The sequence below is a fragment of the Stegodyphus dumicola genome, chromosome X2 (genome assembly GCF_044657685.1).
Source record: "Stegodyphus dumicola isolate Sdum_Otavi_A_Nest chromosome X2, ASM4465768v1".
NCBI classification, from domain to species: domain Eukaryota; kingdom Metazoa; phylum Arthropoda; class Arachnida; order Araneae; family Eresidae; genus Stegodyphus; species Stegodyphus dumicola.
The window spans coordinates 45336138-45358926 of record NC_140781.1 but is presented as its reverse complement, the minus strand read 5'-3'; the positions used below and the strand labels follow the sequence as shown (position 1 = coordinate 45358926).

At 31.5% G+C, this 22789-nt stretch overlaps 2 protein-coding genes across 10 annotated transcripts in view; one reads left to right on the top strand and one right to left on the bottom strand.

The window, feature by feature from the left end:
* Positions 1–22789, bottom strand: part of LOC118199723 (zinc transporter ZIP12-like) — a 193648-nt gene that overhangs the window by 52973 nt on the left and 117886 nt on the right. The gene's annotated exons all lie outside the window — the stretch shown is intronic.
* Positions 1716–22755, top strand: LOC118194498 (rhodopsin, GQ-coupled-like). Its single transcript, XM_035365644.2, has 4 exons — positions 1716–2187; positions 12349–12451; positions 17866–18011; positions 21972–22755. The coding sequence occupies exons 1-4, from the start codon at positions 1920–1922 to the stop codon at positions 22436–22438; spliced, it is 984 nt and encodes a 327-aa protein (XP_035221535.1). The 5' UTR covers positions 1716–1919; the 3' UTR covers positions 22439–22755.

Here is a 22789-nt window from a genome sequence, read left to right as displayed (position 1 = left end):
TAAACGATTTGGATTGTATTGTTAAAAAGATTGTCGCCAACGACCTGATGACCAATGTCCTGGCATTTGTTCAATAATGATAAAAGCAGCACATCAAAAAGCACACGTAAAAACCTTCTAATATTATACTATGTATTTCAAAGGACTTTAACCAGTTTCAGTAATATTCTTTATACTTACACAAAATACTTCTTTATTTGTGCATATTATTTATACTCTTGCTAAAAATCATAAGTTTTTAAATCATATGCTGAATAAACTAGGAGGGTAAGTAAGCGATGTTGGAAAGATATGTGAGTAAACACTGTAATCTCTATCGCTATTCTCAATAAATACGTAGTTTGTATACTACATAGCTGAGAAGATAAATGTGCAGCATGCGGTAAAAAGCTCTGAAAATTGAAAGTGAAAAATTAGCAATGAATTTATGGCATTATCAATGATTTCTGAAAATGGATCGGTTTATCGGGAATAGATGTCATTAATTACGTCATAAAACCACTGTTTATTTATTTTCAATCTGAACCATTAGCATATTTTTCTGTTCAAATTCATATACACTGTTTAAAGCATATTCTCTCAAATTACTCAGAAGAATATTTTCGTAAGAGCTATTCACTTATTTAATTAAAACTCAAAGAAAGTACAAATTATATTTTAATTAAACTAAAAATCTGATGTGGACACTACATGACTTCCTTGTACAGCATATTTAATTTACAAGCATTTTTTTGCTGCATTTCATTTAAACTTATTTCATCGAATTATTCTAACCTTATTAACTGTTCTCTCAAAGCAAGTTGAAAATGTCATCAAAAATAGCAAATTTTGCAATTCAGTATCCCCCTCAGTTTTTGTCTTAAATCCGTATTCTAATCCAAAGCTCATTTGAACTATGAACTGCAACCAAATTAATTCTAAATAAAGGCTCGTAAAAGAATCCTAGTTTTTTTAACCGTAACGTAAGAGTTTCGACCAAAATCATTTATTTAAACAAATATTGATACTATAAATACTATAAATGTTATTGATACCACAAATAAAATAATGCTTAACAGATAAATGAAGAGAATTTTTATTTATATAATCGAAAATAGTATCTGCTTTCTTCTTTAACCTTGAGACAAACGCAGTTCTTTCACAACTGATATGGTTGACATTTATAAGAAATATATTAGTGAAACATAAATATTAGTGAAAACATAAATACAGCAGTGTGTGAAAAACAGAAAAGTAGATAAATAGAATTTCATTACACCCCTGATCCATGCTCGTTGTAAAGCTTACTTCCAAAAAAATATTTCTAAACTGAATATGTTGTCATTAATTGATTTGCTCTTCCCTCTGACCATGTTAGCAAGATTTACCAACATTGCTTAGTCTCTGAGGGTTTATCGATCTTGTGTATCGATCACCTTGAGGATGCCTGTTTTACGTGTATTATTCCTTTTATTAAAGTATAACGCTAAGCGTGAGATAGCCGGACTGCCAACGTTATGCACTGCATTAAAAATGTGCTTCTTGTTTTTAAGAAACTTAATGTTTTTGCACATATTTAGATAAAAAGGGGTAGCAGTCAATAAAAACAAGCAGCTCTCATAAGAAGTCTGTATGATAAAAACATTAAAAATGTCGAACATAACACTTAAAAACTGCTATATTTATAAAAAATAAGCAAAACTGTTAAAAGTTTCAATTTTCCGCTCCTTAAAATTTTAATCCCAAAGGTAACCGCTAGATGTCGCATTTTCGGGATATTTTCAGGAATCATCAAATACAGCCGGGTGTCGCAGTTTCCAGGATAATGTCATGAATGATCTGATCGAGCTGACCTAGACCGCGAATTTTACTTCACTTCTAATTTTTGGGGCTTTAATCTTCCTTAGGTGAGAAGTCGGAAATCTTCCATAAAACGTTTGATGATGAATTCCACAACATTTGTATCACTTAAATCCACAAATGATATTTTTTTGCCTTTTCGCGTTGTTTTGGTGGTGAGTGCGTGTATCGCATCCACTATGGGTAACGTGATTATTCTTGTTATTTTCTCCGCAAGTAAGCGAGAGATTAAAAATAAAAGAAGTAACCGCTGCCGAGTCATTGATATCATTATTGCATCAATAGCTATAGCAGCTCTTGGAAGAAGTCTTTTACTGGGACCCCTTCAAACAGCTTGTTTTACTCAAGGTAAGATTTACTATTATTATGAATAATATAATTTGAAAACTTGTGTATTGTACGTTTCCGGAGAAGACTATTAATGATGGTTTCAAATAAATACGAAATAGCTCACGTGTATCTAAATGAATAGCGGATAAATACATTGGCGAGTCTGAGCAATTACCCAAGAATATAACACTCAAATTATATTAGATTCATACAACTTACGAAAAATTTCAATAAAAAATATTCACTTGTTGCCCTCAGGTAAGTTCTAAAATATTTTTTTTTTCAAAACCAAAAATCTGTCAATAATTGCAAAATATTTAAAATTAAGGACTAGGTTTTTATAATAAAAGTAAGTGAACGCAATAATATAGTAAGTATTACGTTCTATAGAACAGTATTTCTATAGAGCGTAAGTACGTATCTCTAAATCTGTTGTATGTCAAAATATAAACCAAAAATCATCAATTAATTTTATGCATTTGGGAATTCTTGCCGTAATAATTAAAAATTCTATTGATAATATGGAATACACTGTAGTATATACAGTGAAGTATACAGTCAATTTAACATAGATAATTTTACTTCTGATAAGAAAATATGTTTTCAGTCAAATCAGCTAAAAGCTTATTATAAAATTATTTTTAGCAGGGAGTTTGAGTTTTGCTTAAAAGCTCACTCAGATTTATTTTGATACGAAAGTTAATTCTTAGATGATTTTCACAGATTTAACAGTCAATCGCTTAAAATTATCTGTTCATTTCTCTGCTATTAACAAATCAAATTTAATTTGACGCATGTTCAAGTGGTAAGGCTTAATGCTTTTCAACATGCCGCGTCAGTGTCCCTTTCAAAAGGTAATTAATGTGTTTATTTCGAAACAGCATAACAGTATGGTGTAATTCTCTCAGTTTTTGAATATATTTTCAGGTTGATATGCATCTCTTAACTTTTGCTATCAATAATAGACTAAGCTTCAGTTTTCGTTTTCATTGTTTCTTTAAAAGAAGTAATACAAAAATATTGATGGTTTTTAAATTTGATACATGTTTTCTAGAATCAACATTATCGCAAAGAACTGATAATACTTCTTAAGTTTTAAGCTTAAATATCGTAATGCGCTGAATAAAAATCAAATAGGAACGGAAAATTAAGAAACATAATTAATATTTTTATTCTTAAACCAATAAGGATCGCTTAATATTCGCGAAAAGCATTAAAAACACTTATTTTGTATTAAGTAAATTGAAGAATTATCAGTTTTTCAACTAAATTTGTCGTAATTTGTAATTTTAGAAGAAAATCTAAACTGAAATATGCTGAATTGTACAAAAGAGCTAACATGCAGGGCTTTTGCACATAAATTTATATATCGAAAAACTAACAATTATATGAAAACGGCGCAGATTCTTGACTTTTCTACTGATTTAGAGATTTTAGTAAGTCAAGGAATGTTATCCCGATTTATCACAGCAGACCATCATTGCTGTCATCTAATTCCTTACTAGTACGCTAAAAATTCACTCATTTCTGTGTTACTGCCAAATATGCTAGTACTATAATAAACTCCCCGAAAAGCATCTAATTCTGTATTTGGCACAAACACAATAGCGAGCAAATATTTTTCACTTTAAAAGAAAAAAAAAAAAGGAAGCTTATCTCGCAAGGAAATCTCCCAGTTTTCAGCTTAACAAATTACTTATAAGCTTCCACTTCACTTTTCTAGCAAGAATCAAAACACAGGAATTTTTTTCAAGACCAACAAAAAGTCATATTTGCGTTACGCAGTATATATTTTTTCAATGCTTTAGCCTAACTATATCCCGGGCAATAAAAAAAGGGCAAATTTTCTGTCTGCTCTAATTTTACCAAATTTCGAAGAATATTACTCTAGAAGAGGTTATTTGAACACTACAAAGACACGAGATCTATTTGCCTAAAGAAAGGAATGCCTTCATGAATGACTTTCTAGGGAAAGTGGCTTATATTCATGTTACGCACAGGGAAAACCACGATAAACACCCATGCAGCCAGCTCATTTTCCCAGGTTCGAACTCGGATCGAATTACCAATATTCAAATGTTTTAACTATTCAACCACTGGTGAGGCCCACTCAGCTACTGGTGAATAAAATGCCGATTTATAGTCGGTCTTAGTTGTTCATCTTATTTATTTTCAAATATAATTATTCGGGTTACTTATTTGTACTGAAAATTCCAAATCCTAGTTATAGAAAAAACTATTTCCAAATTTAGGTATTAATTATTGAAATAAATCTCAGAGACTAGATATGAGGTTCCCAAACACCTTACGAAGTGGCAAAGCTTACAAGGTTGCGAGTAGTTGATCATTGTCTCTAAAAGAAATTGCCTCCCACTCGAAGCACACGCAAAGAAGATTATAGGCATCTCCTTTAAACCAAGTCTTCCTACCAAGAATCATGTTAACGAGCTTAAGAAATTTTAAGGATTTTTATTATTTACTTATGTTTTACCATTCTAATAATTGTCAATATTATTCGTATTTTTCCCATGTCTTTAGCACTTTCAGAACACAGTAGCTTCGATTTGTGAAAAATGAAAAAGAGGGAAGCCAAGTGAAAGAAATTTAAAATTTAAGGCACATTTTATGAAAATTTTAAGGCAAAATATAAGGCGATTCAATTATTACGGCAGTTACTATATTCTCTTAAACAGAAAATCGTCAAAGAGTTAGGTTATACAGTCAATATGCCTTTCAGGGCTTTTTGAAAAAACAGCCGTCGCCTCACCGGGTATCAAACCTGAGTATTACACTTTGTCACCTTATGTTCTGATCACTACATCACAAGAACATATGAGAAAGGCGCCTTTAATTTCTCCTACCGTCTTACATAAAATAAGACTAAAAAGGGAAAAGAAATTCAGTCAGCCAAACGACGAATTACCTTCCTCATATATTCTGCAGCCACTGTTGACCCTTACTTTTTCATTTATTGCTTTTTACTCACTATTTATATATTTTTATTTGTGTATAAGTAGGAATCTTGAAAAATCAATTCTGCCTTTCTCGAGAATCGAGCTAAGACTTGCTTGATGTGTTAACATGGAAGAAAAAAAGTGTTACAAAATTAGCTGGAGGCTTAGGCAATTAAGAAATTAACGCGTGCTTTGAGGATGTATATCACCCTTTTTAAAATTTAACGTCTTATTGTAGGTTTGTTTGGACTAGTTCACTAAATTTTTTCCAATAGTACTTTGCTTTCGCAAAATAATTTATTTAATTTTTGCCAACTCTTTATTCCAAGGTGAATGTATTTTGAATTTATTTTTCGCTGTATCTTATAAATATTACCATTCGTTATTGCAGCTTCCAGCACATAATTGGATATTGTTTTGGATACTTTTTACATTGTTTTAATTTCATTATTTATTAGGTTGAATGATGTAATTATTTTGCTTTAAAATTCAAGGATTTTCGTTTCATGTTATAATGCTATCAACCGAAGTAATTTGACCATCGAAAAAGAGACAAAGTTGTAGGGTTTCACTTTATCTAGTAATTGCTATTTTAGTAACTTCATCTAGTAATGCTATTTTAGTCCTGTAACTCTAACAGATGTGAAGTGAATTATTAAACGAGTGTCTAAGAACAACGACAAACTTTTGAGAAGGTTAAAGTAACCTTTCTATTAAAACAGAATTTCGACCGTAAGCACTGGATTTTCTACTATAATGACCACAATTCATAATAATGCAAAATAAATTCAACAGTCCTATTTAAATCAAACGCTGAACAGTAGTCAAAGACTACACTATTAAATACTACACAAAAAGCTGCCTCACTAACTCTACCGAAGCGTCAGATTAAAGTGCCGGCAACAAGAGACTTCAAAGTCAAATAATTACCACTATTAGAGTTGGTAGGAAAAACATGCAATGTCAAAAACACTCTCTATCTCAAGTTCAAAAACCTCAGTTTAAATACTTACTACTAATTTCCATTATAGTAAGAAATATTGAAAGTAGAAGTTATAGTAAAGAGTGAAATTATAAATAACCAGTTAATTATCATATGATTACTTACAAAGTATATGTCGATAATTATCCATGGGTATGCGCTAACAGCATATTTTCTTCATTCATACCTAATACGTTGTAGAGTACAGGTGGGTGAACTTCTATCTGAAAACTGGAGTAGCAGGAAACTACACAAGAGAAAGGTTAAAGTAACCTTTATTAAATCTTTGAAAATTTACAATGCGTCAACTCGACGCTAACAAACTTTGCCTCTGCTTGGGCGGTAACTGAAAGTCAGATCATTGAAACTAAAAGTTGAAATATTAACAAGTGATAGAATTAGCCTACAGGGCTCAGCAAGATTCCGTAACTTAAACTCCCTTCGAAGCTAGTGGCAGCAGATAAATGCAATTAAGCCACTTGAACCAGCAATAAGCAAACGTACCTACGGCAGAGACGGCGGCTAGAGCCTAACTCCCCATTTCTCCTACCGAAACTCGGCTTTTAACTACTTTCTTCAAAGTAGAAAATTTGCATTCGTTCGCGCGAGCTACAACATTTACCTATTCTGGCACTGACAATTAGGAGAATGAGGGCTTATAGGAAAGTTTAAAATAAAACTTTAAATTATTAGTTAAAATAAATATAAATGCCTACAACGTAAAGGAAAGCAAAGCAAACTTTAGAATATTAGAAATATTTCCCGTATATAAAACAGCAGTTATTCTTATTTGAAAGTATATCTTACATTTGAGATCATGAAGTAATGTGAATTTTCGGCTGATATATTACCATGGATAAAATTCTTGTTCTACATTCTGAAGCATTTGTGATATTCTAAGTAATCCAAAGACATTAATTTAAAAAGATTTTGTCTTTTAATGATTCTGTTAATAGGTTTCACCAACGGCCGAGCAGTAAAATCACTGAAGACTGGTAGTTTCGACCTGGGTTCGATTCCAAGAGAACGGGCTCGCTGCACGGGCGTTTTCATGGATTTTCCCATGTGTAACGTGTATACGAGGCATTTCTCCCCTTAGGCAAATAGCCCTAGTGTGCTTTGCCATAATAAACTAAGCCAAACCAAAACAAGCTTCAGTTAGTATAAGTAATCACTACATATTTAATAACATTAAAATTCCAAAACTTCTTAAAAGGTGGAAGGAAATGTTCAACGCACCTTATTCAGATCTCCTGAATCGAATTAAATTACTTTCAAATAATCTGAAAGAATTAGCAATCTTCAAAATTTTTTTAGACACTAATTTGTTAATAAATTGTAAATAAACTTTTTTAATTCATCGATGCAATTTGCTTCTACGAATAACAGGATCCTTTTTTTATTTAAACAAAACTGAAGCGAAAAAGATCTTTTAAATGAGAAAAATAATAATAAACGCGCAGTTTTTTTGTTTTTGTAAGAAAAATGCATCCTGGAATAGTTGAAATTCAATACAAAAGGAAAGAATTCCCGTAAAGAATATTCAAAAAATAAAGTAAGGTTAAAAAAAGAAAAGTACAAAGAAACTTATGAAAAATAATGTGTTTTCCATTTTAAGTACTGTATTTTGCTATACATTTTATGCATTTGGGAATTCTACTTATCCTGATAAGAAGCTGAATGCAAAAGTAGCTTATTTATTATTTTTTAAATTATTTAAATAAGCTTGAATATTCTTTGAAGTTTCAGTGCTTTATTTATTTTTTTTTTATTTTATCTTTTTTTTTTAATCAACGCCCGAATCTTTAATTATTCTAATAAAAATGTAACTTGCATTAATATTGAAAAAACAAAAGCTTAACTCTAAGAATATATTTACTTTTACATAAAAATAAACAGAGATTCAAATCTTACTCCGAATATTTTTCTTTTTCTGGGCAAACAGAATGTGTTAAAAATGTATTTTTGAGTAAACAGCTGAAAAAATTATTTTTCATTTAAGCGTCTTAACGTGCGCAAAAGTTATTTGTTTTGCGGCGGATGCTTTTTAATAAGAGACTCTCCAAGGAGTACTGATTTGTATTTATTAACTCACCCTAGGGCAAAGAAATTCCTTTGTTCCTGATGAAGGGGACCTGTACCTGTTTGCCCTCGAAATCTACTTAGTCTTGACTAAAACCTACGCCAAACAAAAAGTTGCTGTTTTTCTAATTTTACATTAATCAAATTGACTGGAGCATTCTTTTTCGTACATTTGTTGTTGTTGTCTTGTCCATATTATATGGAACAATGGCTGCCAGAGCCTACTCCAAAGAAAGGTTGGACTTCTATTTTCCATCCCCCAATTTTGAGGGAGAGAACTCCGGGAGGAAGGAGTCTCAAAAAATATTATGAGTTGTCTCTCTGCCATCCCTCTTCCCATCCAGCAATCCACATGAGAGGACTTTCGGTCGCCGCATATTTAGTGCCTCCATGCCGCACTGATACTATACATTTACAAACATCCATGTCTTTTTCGGGATTCGAACCCGGGCCCTTCGGCACCGTAGTAGGCTAATCTAATCACTATCCCGTTTGGGCTACTTTCGTGCATTTTAAACAACAGATATGATTACAAATAATAAACTTCATTGAATTTTATGTATTTTTAATGAGTATTAAGTAAAACAAGAAAGAACTATTTTCAAAATCTAACTTTGATTTAAGATCTGCACACAGACACACACACACACACATATATATATATGTATGTAAGATATACTAAAATACGATGACTATGTTAAGTAATAATTGGCAACCTCAAAATTGACAACTCTAAATTTGATGTTCTCCGCCTAAGTTCATCCCTTCTCCCAAATTTGAGATCTTTCCAAATTACATGACACTGCTTGAAAAAGATAACTAACACTAAAATTAACCGATCACCAGTTAGCTTCACATATGCACCTATGTAATATAAATATTGCGTCGCGAGCAATGACGTCTTCCTTTTTTCCTGGCTTCTGCCATATAAACAACTATTCGCCACTTGTGCTGTCTAAGATGATTACGACCTTGCTTTTAAACTAGTGTACATAAAAAAATATTGTATTCAAAGATGACTGAAAAGTAATTTGTCTGCCAAAGTGATGATCATTTCAATTCATTTTTGTTAGCTGCTTCATCAAGTTTTCACTCTCAGCCACACGAATACATTAAAATATTATATAGATATATAGATAAATAGATAGAAATTTAGAACCAATTTTTCACAAAGACTAAAAATTGAAATTAAAATGATCATCATAAAATCCTATAAGTATAGAATAAGAATATTTTAAAATGTAAAAATTAAAATAAACCATCACAAGAAAAACCAAAGAAGAATATAAAAGAACAAGAAAGGAGTCCAATCACCTTCGACATAATGTCGTCAAGATATATATATATAAATCTACGTAAATTGAATCAATTTAAGATAGATAAGTTTTGACTAAAGCAAATATACTTAGCTCATAAAAAATTCTGAAAAATCATACTACGAATATGAAGGAAATAAGAATAAAATGTATTATTTAATTGCAGTGAAATTCAAAATTGCTTAAAAATCTTTATGTCACTCTGAAATTCTCTTTATCGAATAAATTTATCTCTTGGACTTATTCTTCAGTATTCCCATTGGAACATTCAAGCAACATTATCGACTCTTTTCTCGAATTTCTGTCAAAATAATGTCTCACGCGTTAAAATGTTTCACAGTTATATTTTCCACATATATCCTTACAAAATGTTATATACTTAAAATGTTTCGCAGTTATATTTTCCATATATATTCTTTATAATATTATAGTTTTTGATATGGAGTAAAAATATCGTATGGAACTAAAGAATGGATAACTTTTCTGCATCTGCAAGTATAATGAGAAAATTATGATCTCATTTTAAGCCTGAAGAAATTTTAACGCCTATCACCGAGAAGCACTTTTACACATCAAAATTTTACATTAATATTGCTTTCATGTAAAACATTGTTTTTGTTACTTTTAAGGCAATACTACAAGGAATTTTAAAGTTAAAAGCAAATATATTACACTGAATCTTCTTCCAGTACATAAAATATGTCGCAGATCAATATTTTTCAAGCAAAACCTTTTATTTTAAACTTAGATTCAAATTCATTTACCTCAAATAGAATATAAGATTACCACACTTCATTTCGAATCTAAATCAGCATATTGTTTCATTTATTAACGTCTGTGAAAATTATGTATTTAAATTTATTTATGTACAATAAATCAAGTGGGAACAACTAATAATACTTTAACAAACACAGTTGCATATAAATTTAAAATGAATTAACTTACCTATAGTTCTGCTCGTAGAAGCCAAAAAAGTATGAAAACTTAATTTATGAACTGAAATTTATTACATAATTTACTTTCAAACAATGTTTGACTAAACTTTGTTTCATAAAAGAAGCCTGCTGAACATTTTACTTTATTTTGACAGAATATTGAAATACCTTTTACTAGTTAAAAATTCCTATGTAAGGAAATATTCTGTATTGAGATTAGAAGCTCTTAATAGTTATGCTTATTATTGTTATGCTGTTAACTCTGATATCAGATACAAACTTTTGAGCAATAAGATAAATAAACGCACACTATATGCAAAAAAGAAAAACGTCCACTACATGTTGCTAGATGTAATTAACTTAAACTTAGTAGAGCAGATTAAAAACTACGTATTTAAATGTGGAAAGAAGTACTTTCTTTGAAACACATTCCAGCAAAAAAAGAAAACACTTATTTTGGGGATTCCTTTTTTTTAAAATTCTTTTGAGCTTTATTTTTCTCAGAACCATCTCAAACTGTCATTTAGAGCAAAAGGGATTTCTTTCTGTACATTTTATTTTAATTAGGTATAATTTGTAGTGTAAAGACAATGCACAGAAACTGAAAAATGAAATATTGAATTGGTTTATTTCATGGCTTTATTCAAGAGTAAAATATGAGTTTAAGCTTAGAATTCTAAACTGAAAAAAATTATCTCGGTGGTGTCTTGTACTTTCTCGTTAATTTTAATTTAACAGAAATTTTTCCTCCACTCAGAGGCTTCAGAGGCTTTACTCCTAGTTGTATGGAATAAAAACATGTAAAACAACTTTTTAACTTACACGAGATTTTAATAAAATATAGACTAAAATGTTTCAGAAATCACACAGTTTTTTGTGTTACGGGATTAAAATTAAAACTGTTGAGTGGTTTCTAAGAGCACAGAACTGAGAAATTAACAGAATTTTAAGGAAGTGACATCAGAAGAAATGACAAAATAAAATGTCAATATTTGATTTAATTCATTTAAATTTCTCTTCGAAAATTTTATTGAAAAATCTGTTATTATTTGTATCCTATTGAGTTTAATTTTAATCACGTATAACCCATAATGTGTGACAACGAAAAATTATTGTTTACTTTTTCTGCGTTTTATTGACACTTTTTAAAGTAAAAGTTTATATATATATAATTTATGTACATATATGTGATTCATCACTTATACAATAGACTTATTTCCTTACTTATAGTTCTTTTAAATGTCCCAATGAAGCCAAATAAACAAACGGCTGATTAATCAGAAAAGACTTAACAAAATAGTATATATAGATCGTAAATCAGATTTTAAAAATATAGAAAACATATATTTTTGTATGTAGGAATCTTTACAAAATAATTATTTATTTAGCTAAAAAAAGTAGTTATTTTCTTTTTCATGCTTTTAATTTTTGCTTTTAATTCAAAATCACATCACCTCTTTCATAAAAATGATAGAAAGTAGAAAAAAGGTTTTACAATACAATATACTATCGTATCTCAGTTTCAAATGGTTTAGTTTCATTTAAACATTTAACTTACATGAGATTTAAAGTTTATGATAATTTTAAACTTGATAGTATTAAATATTAATTTTATATTACATCATTATACAGTTTCTAATTAATGATAAATGACTTGCATGACAAATCATTATTCAATTATATATTACTTTTTAAACTTCATAATCAATCGACCACATTTTTTCATTTCCAATTTACCATTATGTATAAAAATATTAAGTGCCGAGATTTCATTTTTTTAGCTTGGCATAGAGTAGTCAGTTTATTACGGTACATGCAATAATATGATATGCAATATTTTAAACTTTGTTTCTCTCTTTAAAAGAATATTTATTTTTCTGAACACAGTTTACACATACTCTCTTTTATAGGTGAGTGGCCATTTGGAGAATCTATGTGCCAGCTGCAAGCATATATTGAAGCCATGCTCAGAAATGCAGTTATTTGGTACCTCAGCCTCCTGAGTATAGAAAGGTATGATATAAAATTGAGCTCTTTTGAATTGAGAATATAGAAAACTTATAAGAATAACCTAAAATTAATCTCAGGAGATAATATAATCAATATAATTTAATATATATTATAGTATTAATTTTTATATAAAATAACAAATTTTAGTTCCGATTAACTTTAATAATTTAAAATATCAAATTACTCACAGCAGATTAGCTCATATTCAATTGCGCATATTTAATTCTCAGAACCGATACTAATTCAGAACTATTTCAGTAGTATTAGAGTTCATTTTGGATGTGCATATTTTTTTTTCCTTAAAAATTGTTATTTTTCTCCAATACTTTGGATTTAATTTCCTTTAATAATTTTCTCTACAGCCCGATTAACAGAATAGCGTGCTTCCTTCGCAGCGTGTTCAACACTCATTCCATTTATTTCAATCTCAGATTCTATGAGTAATTCTCTCGTTATTTATGTTATTATTGCATGTTCACGAATCGTTTCAAAATCAATCTTCTTTACAGTTATTGTACCCTTCATGCATGCAAACGACATTCAAAGTAATGTAAAAGATTTCACTCCAGTATTTTAAAACTCATTTATCATTGCGTGGATAAAGTACCAATGCAAAAATTTTCATGAAATATTTACCTTTTTTTTTTTCCTTATTTTATTATGATTCTTATATGTTTGCATTTTATACTTCACGGTAAATAAAACAGAAGAAACATGGAATTTAAATTTTGCCATAAAATTGTTTTCTTTGACTTTACTGATTGATTTGTCCTTTAAGGATGCAGGCTACGTCCTTAAATGTTGAGCAATTAGAAATTTCCTCAGCTATACACATTTTCCCAGTCTTTAAAGTTCATCAACACTGGCAGCAGAAACCTGTCCTTTCCCACAAAGGTCAAACGTGGAAGCCATACTAAGTATTTGCCACCCTTTTCTCTCACTATTTTTCTCCAGGGTGGGGGTTATTCTACCCTCCATCTTTGATTCGGAAGATACCCTGATCATAAAATCAGGACTCTTGAAACAGTAGTCGTGAGGCGGTGGTGCGTAGAAACCTCAATATGGCGACTGACTCTCGGTACAGCTCCTCTATCCTTAAAATCATTCTTCAGTCAACTGGTTTACAATCAAAGCCATAGATCCAAAACAGAAACGAAACAAAATGCTTTATCTTTCTACAGTTTTCTTGGTGTTTGCATTATTTAATTTTCAAAGTATTCTCATGTGTTTTTTATAACAGATTTATAAATAAAATATAAATAGTTAAGAGAAAATATTAGTGAATATTTTTTTTAAATAAGTTATACGTAATTTTATTCGCTCCCGCTCCGAGTTATATGGTCATTAGCGGAGGTTAATTGCTAAGCGTGATCTGTAGCAGAAGGCTCCATTCCCGGTTAAGGCTTGGCTTTTGTGCCACGTTCTTCCTCTATTGTGGATGCAGTATCAGTTATGTAAAGTACCCTAAGCAATGTCTCGTTGATGAGAAGGTTAAAAAAATGTGCAAGTCATTTCGCGTCAAATGCTTTAGTGGAAAGTGCCTGTCCTTTGGGAAAAAATACTTTCAGTCTTAAAATATTTATTTAATTAAATTATTTATTAAATTAAATATTTTAAGATAAAAATAACTTCAAAAATATCTCTTGTTATTCAAATATTTTAAGGAGCTGATAGCAAATGAAATATATTTTGATTATTTACTTATTTCCGTGTGCAGACTCATAATGAGAGCGAACTATTTAAAACACTGCCGTCCACAATTTGAGCAAAAAACTGTTTTTCTTTAAAAAATACAGATTAAAAAAATTGTTTACAGGAAAAATAATAACACGTTATAAAAAACGGGTAAATATGAGTTACATGGCCTACAAAAAACTTTGAGATCATGACATGCAACTAAAGCTGAGTAATTGAGCTGTTAGTATGAGGTTTACGTATCGTTGGCAAACTGCGAACGTTATATGAAAATAAATAATATGCTCGCTGTTCGAAACGGCATCGAGAACACTACAATACTTAATCTACGTATCAAAGCAATTATTAATCTCACGAAATATTTAATACATGTTTGATAAATTGCTAATTCCGAGATTCTTTAAGCAGACTTCTGTGATCTTACAGCACAAGTTAACATATTTCTAAACTAGAAGCCAATAAATTTATTAACCGCTAAGAACAAAGTTTAAATATGAACCGTATTAAACCGACTCCGATCTGATTTTGCGTACTAGTAGAAATGGCCTTAAACACCTGGGTGCCTAGGCACAAGGCCTGAAAATTTTTACCGATTACTAATTTTCATAGCATGCAAACCATGAATTTAGAATGTCCATGGGTTAAGAAGAATTCATAGCAGTAAAAGATTTGACCCAGAGGCGATTCGAACACGCAGCTTTCTGATATAGAATCAGACGCGCTGCCGTTGTGCCACATAAACAGAACTACATGAAACATTTCCTTACAGCGAGAAAAAAAAATCTGCTGAGATCGAACTCACAACCTGAAGCTCCACGCAAAACGTAGCACTTTTACGATTGTGCAAAACAATTGATCTAGTTAGTTTGGTTTAGTTTAGTTCATTATGGCAAAGTACACTAAGGCTATCTGCCCTAGGGAAGGCATGCCTTCACGGAGGACTTTCTATGGGAAAAGATCTGTATAGAGAAAACCACGAAAACGCCCATATGTCTAACCCGATCTCCTGGAATCGAATCCAGGTCGAAACTACCAGTGTTAAGCGGTTTTACCGCTCAGCTGCTGGTGGGCCTCCTGAGCTAGTTAGACGTACCCCTATTAGCAGAGTGAATTCAGACCTTCCTTCTTCTCCACAAAGAAAGTTATTCGCATTTTGTATTGTTGTGACTTATCACATTTATCTGACAGTAACATCAGATCACGTGAACGAATCACACCAAAAAGGCAAGGATTGCACCTATCGTAGACTTAGGCTTTGGGCATCTCATAGGTGACAGTATGAATTTGCTATCCAATTCCGTCCGAGGTTTAAAGGACAATCTCCCACGGTATAAATCCAACGGTTACTCATCCCTCTTCACCTTCCACTTACCTTGAGAGGAATTTCCCCTTGAACAGAATTTTAAGTGCCTCTATGCAGCATAGACAGTATACACTTAGAAACCCCCTTCCCTACTCAGGGATTTTAACCCGGATCCAAGGCTGTGGCAGCCGGCTTCCTTGCCACTCCGTCTACAGGGCGGTTCGCATTTCAGAATTCAGAATTCATTGGAAATGGAATACACAATTAAAACGTAACACTGGTATTAGTATTAGATGCAACTAAAACAACCAACTTTTATGAACTATCTTCTCTCTCCTTTATGCATGCTTTCGTGGTGTAATAGTAGCACACTCGGCGCGTGTTTTGAGTGGTCCAGGTTCAAGTCCCGGCGAGGGCATTGCTCTTTTTTCATGTCTCCTGCTTCAAAATATCTTAATGACTCTACAAGCTGATAAAACTGAAAATTAAAAAAAAAAAACACCTTCCTGACGTTATTTTCCAACGACAGAAAACTTGATTTCATTTAGAATAATTGTTATTCCTTTAGCCTGTATTAATCGAGCCTTGAAACTATTATATTTAATTACTTAAACATGAAAATAATCCAACATGCAAGGTAACTTGTTACATGAATGATGCTACCATCATCTATCTACAAATCACTCCTCCAAACTTTTGATTATCCATCTTACAGGACAAAATAATCGCCTTTGAGAATTGGTGTAAAAAATAAGAGAGAAAGCTAGAAAACAAGGCAAATCTACGATGATAGTCATCAAAGGACATAAAAAAGTTCAGAAGGACTAATGATGATTATCTCTTCAACAAGAAATCTCCAAGAGTTTCGAAGGAGAACTACTTTGATGTAATTATTTCCATAAGTTTATCATAGTGTTTAATGTCCATTCTACTTGCGAAGAAGTATAGAATATGTAGGGGAAAAGGTAGCTATTCTATATCCTCCTATGTGGTCTTCAAAGGAAATGGAAACCGTATATAAATCTTTGAGCAGTCCTAAGATCCATCTGTTGAGATCCTTACTGCTTAATTGGGGGCAGAAAGACGATGCCAATCATGTATTTACATGATAGAAAATGGCTTATTTTGTATTGATTAATTTTGTTAATTTTCTTCAGCATTTCCATCACTGCTGCAGTATTCAAAAAACATTAATATTTCGTCAAAGATTTATTTTGTAAGAAACGAAGCAAAATGCACTAAATCATTGCATTTTCTATAGATCAGCAAAAATTAATCTTTTTGTCTTCGTTTGTTAGGAAAATTATAAAGTTAAGTGCACAAATCAAATTAAAAATCATAAAATTAAGTTAAAAAAAATTGTTTTTCAAACAATTGTTTACAAATTATAAAATTAAGTGCACAAAAATTAATTGTCAAGCACTGGTTTAAAAATTATAAAATTAAGAGTACAAAAATTAGTTGTCTAACACTGGTTTAAAATTATAAAATTAAGTGCAAAAATCAAATGTCAAACACTGGTTTAAAAATTATAAAATTAAGTGCACAAATCAAATTAAAAATTAAGTGCAGTTCGTTACAGAAATTATACATTAAGTGCACAAAAAAATCTTTGTCAAACTTTGGAAAACGGTTTAAGTTGCATATTAACTACTTTAGCAAAATTCCATTTTCAGTTTCCGTTATCATCTTTGAATTATTTTTAAGTTAGGATAATTTATTCAGGCAAATTATACAAGAGCTACCTATCTGAGGGAGGGACGTCTTCATGGAGAAATTTTTAATAGAAACTGGCTCGTATTCACAACCCATTTGTAGAAATCCACGAAAAAGCACATGCAGCCAGGCCATTCATCGGGATTAAGATGCACTTTGGAATTAGTTCATGTAAACGAATCATTAGTGAAAAAATGAGAAATCTATGCTTAATATAGAGGCTTCGATAAATAGCATCGCATTATTTGAAGAAATAACAGGCCAAGCAACTGTTTAAATTTACTGGTTGTTTGACTTTCGTTACCATCTTGTAGAGACATTAGGTTAGAAGCAGAAGAGGTGAAAAAGGAAGGTGATTTCTCATTTTTCACCTCTTCGGAAGCAGAAGAGGTGAAAAATGAGAAATCACCTTCGTCGGGAATCGAACCACGGACCTTTGGAATACCAACCCAGCATGCAGAACCACTACACCACGAAGGCACGCTAAGAAGGTGGGATAAATACTTTAGAACCTTTTGTTACTTTTATTATTTAACTTATTATCATAAAATAACCTGTTTTGTAATTGCTTATTTCAACAGTAACTCTTCTGAGGCAATGATAGCAATATTTAACCTCCTAACCTCCTCTAATGAAAGTGCCACATTATAGCTCTAAATATTTATTCCAGAATATTACTGATGCCAATTGTATTTTCTTTTAGATATACAAAGCACATTATGCCTCACGAATACCTTGCGACCTTCAGTCCTCTCACTGTCAATATCATCTTACTAGGTATTCTGCTCATTGTAATCGTGCAAGTAACAGCTCCTCTTTACGGATGGGGAAAATATGAGTATATTCACGGTAAGTACTGTTAAGGACTGATATTACACATTTAGCTTCAAAAGATTCTTTCTAAAACAAGTTTCAAACTTCAGCGGGAATCTAAACTCAAATCTGCAGTCCTTATTTTTTCGTACTCATTAGCCCATTGAGATACTTCCTTTATGTAGTTTTTTTTTAAAGGTTAGGGGCGTAAAAAGCTACATATAGAAGTAAAGCATAAAATATTAATGAAGTGTAAGAAAACTAATATGAGAAAAGTGTACAAGTTAAAATTCGAATAGAGTACAGAGAATAACTCATATTAGACTAGGACTAGAGACAGTTTTTGCCTTATTGCAAGGTAAGAAATCAACCAAGCATCTTTCATTGTAAAATGAGTGATTAATCGTTTGAATGAGTTCGAAGATAAATTTTACAGTTTAATTCCTTAAAAGATGCTTTGGAAGGGGAAAACACGATTTTAGAATTCAGTTACCAAACCAAGGAGGAGAGGTGGATATGAAAAGGATTAAAGAAGATTTTTTTTTTTTTTTCTGTATTTTTGATTGCCACATAGCTCTGAAATTTATTTTCAAATCAACAACTTAGACATAAGTGCTATTTTTTTCTCGGTATGAATTGCAAAATGATATCCCTTCAAAACAGTTTCATGTAGAGCTGAGCGGAGATTTACAAAACGGAAAAAAGAGATCGTATAACTTTTACATTCAGAAGTATTATTTCAATTCTTGTCAAAATTTCTTTGTCTAAAATATATATTAAGAAAAGCATTTCATTAAGTCAAAAGGAGAAACATTTATCTGTCAGGCACCGAATGACTGAAGGTTAAATTATCCGGATTCTGTTAGATTACATGCCATAGATGAAATTTATAGATATTTTACCGGCAAATGTATGAAAAACCGGCATTCTAGAGAATATATAGTTAATATACAAGGTTTTTATTAAAATTAACCAGTTATTTATAATTTTAGTCTTTACTCTAGCTTTTCCTTTCCGTTTCCTCACCATAATGTAAATGCGTGTAGCTAGTATTTAAACCGAGGCTTTGGGATTGTAAGACAGAGCATGTTTATGGCCTGCCCGCGCACGCTACGCTTAGTTCTTGCCAGCTCTGATAAGTTGTAATTGTTCGGCTTTGCATTATCACTGCCGGCATTTGAATCTGATACGTCAGTTGAGTTACTGAGCCAGCGTAGAGTATATTTAAATTGTGGAGTCTTTGACTACTTTACTACGTTTTAACTTGAATTTGACTAGTTTGTTTAGTTACACCACCACTAGTTTTGGTTGATTTTATTAGCACAAGAACGTATATTTATGTTCAAAATGTTTTTTAAATATAATGGTTTACTTAAACATTTCTCTGACTCTGTTTGTAACTTTCATACATAGAGATAATTCACTTCGCGTCTTTTAGGGGTTTGGGGACGAATTAACTTTTACGAAATCAAGGAAAACCTCATAAATATATAGAATATGTGGCGTTTGGGGGCAAAGTATGAACTATCCGAATTTTTCAATATTATGTATATAATAAACATATATGCACATATATACTTTTCCTAGGCATTGTAGGTAAAACCTAGCCTTTGTAGAATGGCAAACGCTATTTAGCAAAGTATTAAAAAAGAGTTTTAAGAAAAGGCTTTCATTGAAATGACGTGATGTAGAACTTGATAGCACTAACACCTTTACAGAATAAATCAGTTTGCTTTTCACTTACGTCACATCATTAACGATTCAGCAGTCTACAGTACAATTGTTCCTTCTTTAGCAGTCCTTTCCTCATTTGCAGTAAATATAGTTTCTGTAAAAAAAATTGCGGCATTGGCTCTCATTTTAAAGACAGAATCGTCGTTGCATGTCAGCATGTCATGGTTCATTCTTGGACATTACACCTTACTCTTACATTTTCATACGGCACAGTATCGGCTAGAATCTTTACTGAAAAACTTAAAAGTAGCGTATTTCGTCACTTCCGCCCAAAGACGTCGTAAATGGGAATTCTCCGTTTGAGGCGAGAGTCAGAAGTTGACATCAAAAACGTCATTAGCGAGAGTATTTTATTATTTGCCGATATGTCTTTCATCATTGCATGGATTGCATAGTGGAGATTAGAAACGTCAGCAGCGAGACTGTTTCACACTTTGCCACTTTCTCTTTTGGCATTGCGTATAATGCCTAGGAGATGAGTGAAATATTAATTGTTTCTTATTTTGACGTCCAAATTTCGACATACTATACATTGCCTAGGCATTCTATACAATGCCTGCTCTCATACGTTGTCGTTAACGTATATATAAAACAAGATGGATAAACTAATAAAAATTAAGCAGGTTGATAATTAGTTATGCTGAAGCTAATAATGACTACCTGTCGCAGGAAATGTAGTTGTAGGAAAGGAAATTTTTTCTTCTAAGAAAAATTACTTAATATTAATATTATATAAAAATTTAAATTCAGCCAGAATCCACCAAGACCTCAGCTTTTGAGTGAAATTGTAATTTAAATCGCAACCTTGAATAAAATGAGTTTGAGCATTTTATTGTATTTTTATTTGCCATTAATTTCACTAATTTATTAATTTTTCTTTATATCTTTGAATTTTATTTAACTTTAATTAGTAGTAATTGTTTATTTTATTTTTCTGTTTTTGTTCACTTTTCCTAATGGCCTTCCTCTGGGCTTCAGGCAATTTTACAATTTTAAAACTTAAAGTTAAAAAAATAAAAACTGTTCGTAATAAAGCTGCCATTTCGGAGGCCGGATGAGGAATAAGATTACCAATATTTAATAGCTTTCATCGTTTCTCCTCTGATGGGCAAATCACATGTATTAAAATATTTCACATAAATTTCATCTTTTGTCAATTGCTACAGAAAGCTTTCAGCTCCACCTGTTAAATTTAGTTAGGTAATTCATTTCAACGAAACTTCAAAGAATATTTATAATAGATTATAAGGTATGTGTCCATAGAGCACTTTTAAAGTTAAGTGACTCCTACGTGGCTTACAAATGGTGAAAACCACGAAAAGTCCATGCAGTTCATTTGTCGGAAACCAAATCCAGACAAAATTACTGGTATTTAGTTATCACAGCTCCGAAGTTCTTTTATTAACTGTAACTTTTTTGCAGTTTACTCCTACATCAAACTGTATTTTCAAAAATCTTTGTATGATAACGTAATTAGAGATAACAATATCTTTATTGAAAAGTTAAAACAGCAGAAAATATTTTCTACTAAATACACTTGCCATTTATTGAAGTTGTACTACACAAGAACTGAAACGAGTATAGCGCATATTTGATGTTTAATATAAACTATACTTTCTTCATTTACTCATACTAAAAGAGTGAAAACTCTACAGGAAACGTGTCTCAGCTCATTGCAAGAAACAAAGTCATCTGATATCTTGAGGAAAATAACTAATAACCCAAAGGGTCATTTGTATGCAGTATTTTGTTTTTAAAGTGAAGGATTCCTGTACTGTAAACTACACTCAATTTTTTTTTTCTTTCGCATATTTTTTACTGTGCAGTCGTCCCCCGCTTTTCGAGAACCCCTTAAAAAATCCTTTCATTTAAACGAAAATCTACAAATTGGATACATATTTTCTTTTTACGATCTAATTCTTTCAGTGTAAGAAATTTAATTTCAAAAACAAAATTAATTTCCTAATTTACTGTACATTAAGTGTGTTAGATTAGATTTAACACACTTAATGCACACAAATGTACAGTACATTCAGAAAATAATATGCAGGAAGTCATTTTGGTTCTTTAGGCGACCAAAATACTACATTTGTAAGCTAAAAATACGTGGAATCTCTTTTCAACGATTACCAGTTTTCAGATAGCGTTCTATTTCTAACCTTCCGAATAAGCGGGGAATGCCTGTAGTAATGATTCTTTGATCACTGTAAATGGGGAACTCGTTCACAAATAAGTGATGATTATAAAACTGTTTCTTTTCAGATACAGGCTTATGTGGAACGGCTACAACTTCAACCTTTGGGTGCTCCTACGCTCTGTATCTTCTTCTTTCACTTACACTGCCACCTTTATCAGTAATTATGGTAAATGGAGTTCTCCTCTCGTATCAAATGTGCAAAAAATCAAAGGCACAGGAAACAACAAAGAGAAGCATGTCTTGCGGTAACTCTCGTATTTTGAGTTCAGAAAAGGAAATACCTTCGCTTGTTGCTTTTATGGTACTTTTTGTCATTATGAGCATTCCTCGGTGCATTGCAGACGTTGTTATTATGTGCAGCGAAACATACCATCTTCTGTCCCCATTCATCTTTAGCATCTACTTTTTAGATAGCCTAACAAGCGTTTTATTACCAGTTCTGTGCTTCAGCATGCATCCGAGATCTCGCCAGATATTGAGTGAAGTTTTTAGAAAGAAGGAAAGTTGTATTCCTGAAAAGCCTATAGCCTAAAATGACATACATTTATGATTCTTAATGTTATGACACTCCATCTGTAATCAAATATATGTTTTTATGCATATTATTATAAAACTGGCATTCAGTTTAAAAACCAGTGTTTAATGTTTTCAATTATGTCATCGCCATCATATTAACATTTGATGTCATAATGGGTGTTGTGTAATGATTTTTAATGTCATGTAATAAATTTCGAGAAAAATTCATTATCTGTGGCGCGAAAATGTTCATTGTAATAAAGTTTTATCAAAAATATCAGCTGTTTTTTATATAGTTAGCATAACAGAACAAAGTGATTTTCACATCAGCTGTTTTATTCCGATTGGTTTCATACAAAATTAAAGT

Excerpts from the sequence above, each read along its gene's own strand:
- LOC118194498 (XM_035365644.2), top strand. The coding sequence starts at position 1,920 with ATGATGAATTCCACAACATTTGTATCACTTAAATCCACAAATGATATT. Across the intron at positions 2,188-12,348 it reads AACAGCTTGTTTTACTCAAG|GTGAGTGGCCATTTGGAGAA; the intron begins GTAAGATTTACT and ends TCTCTTTTATAG. Across the intron at positions 12,452-17,865 it reads AGCCTCCTGAGTATAGAAAG|ATATACAAAGCACATTATGC; the intron begins GTATGATATAAA and ends ATTTTCTTTTAG.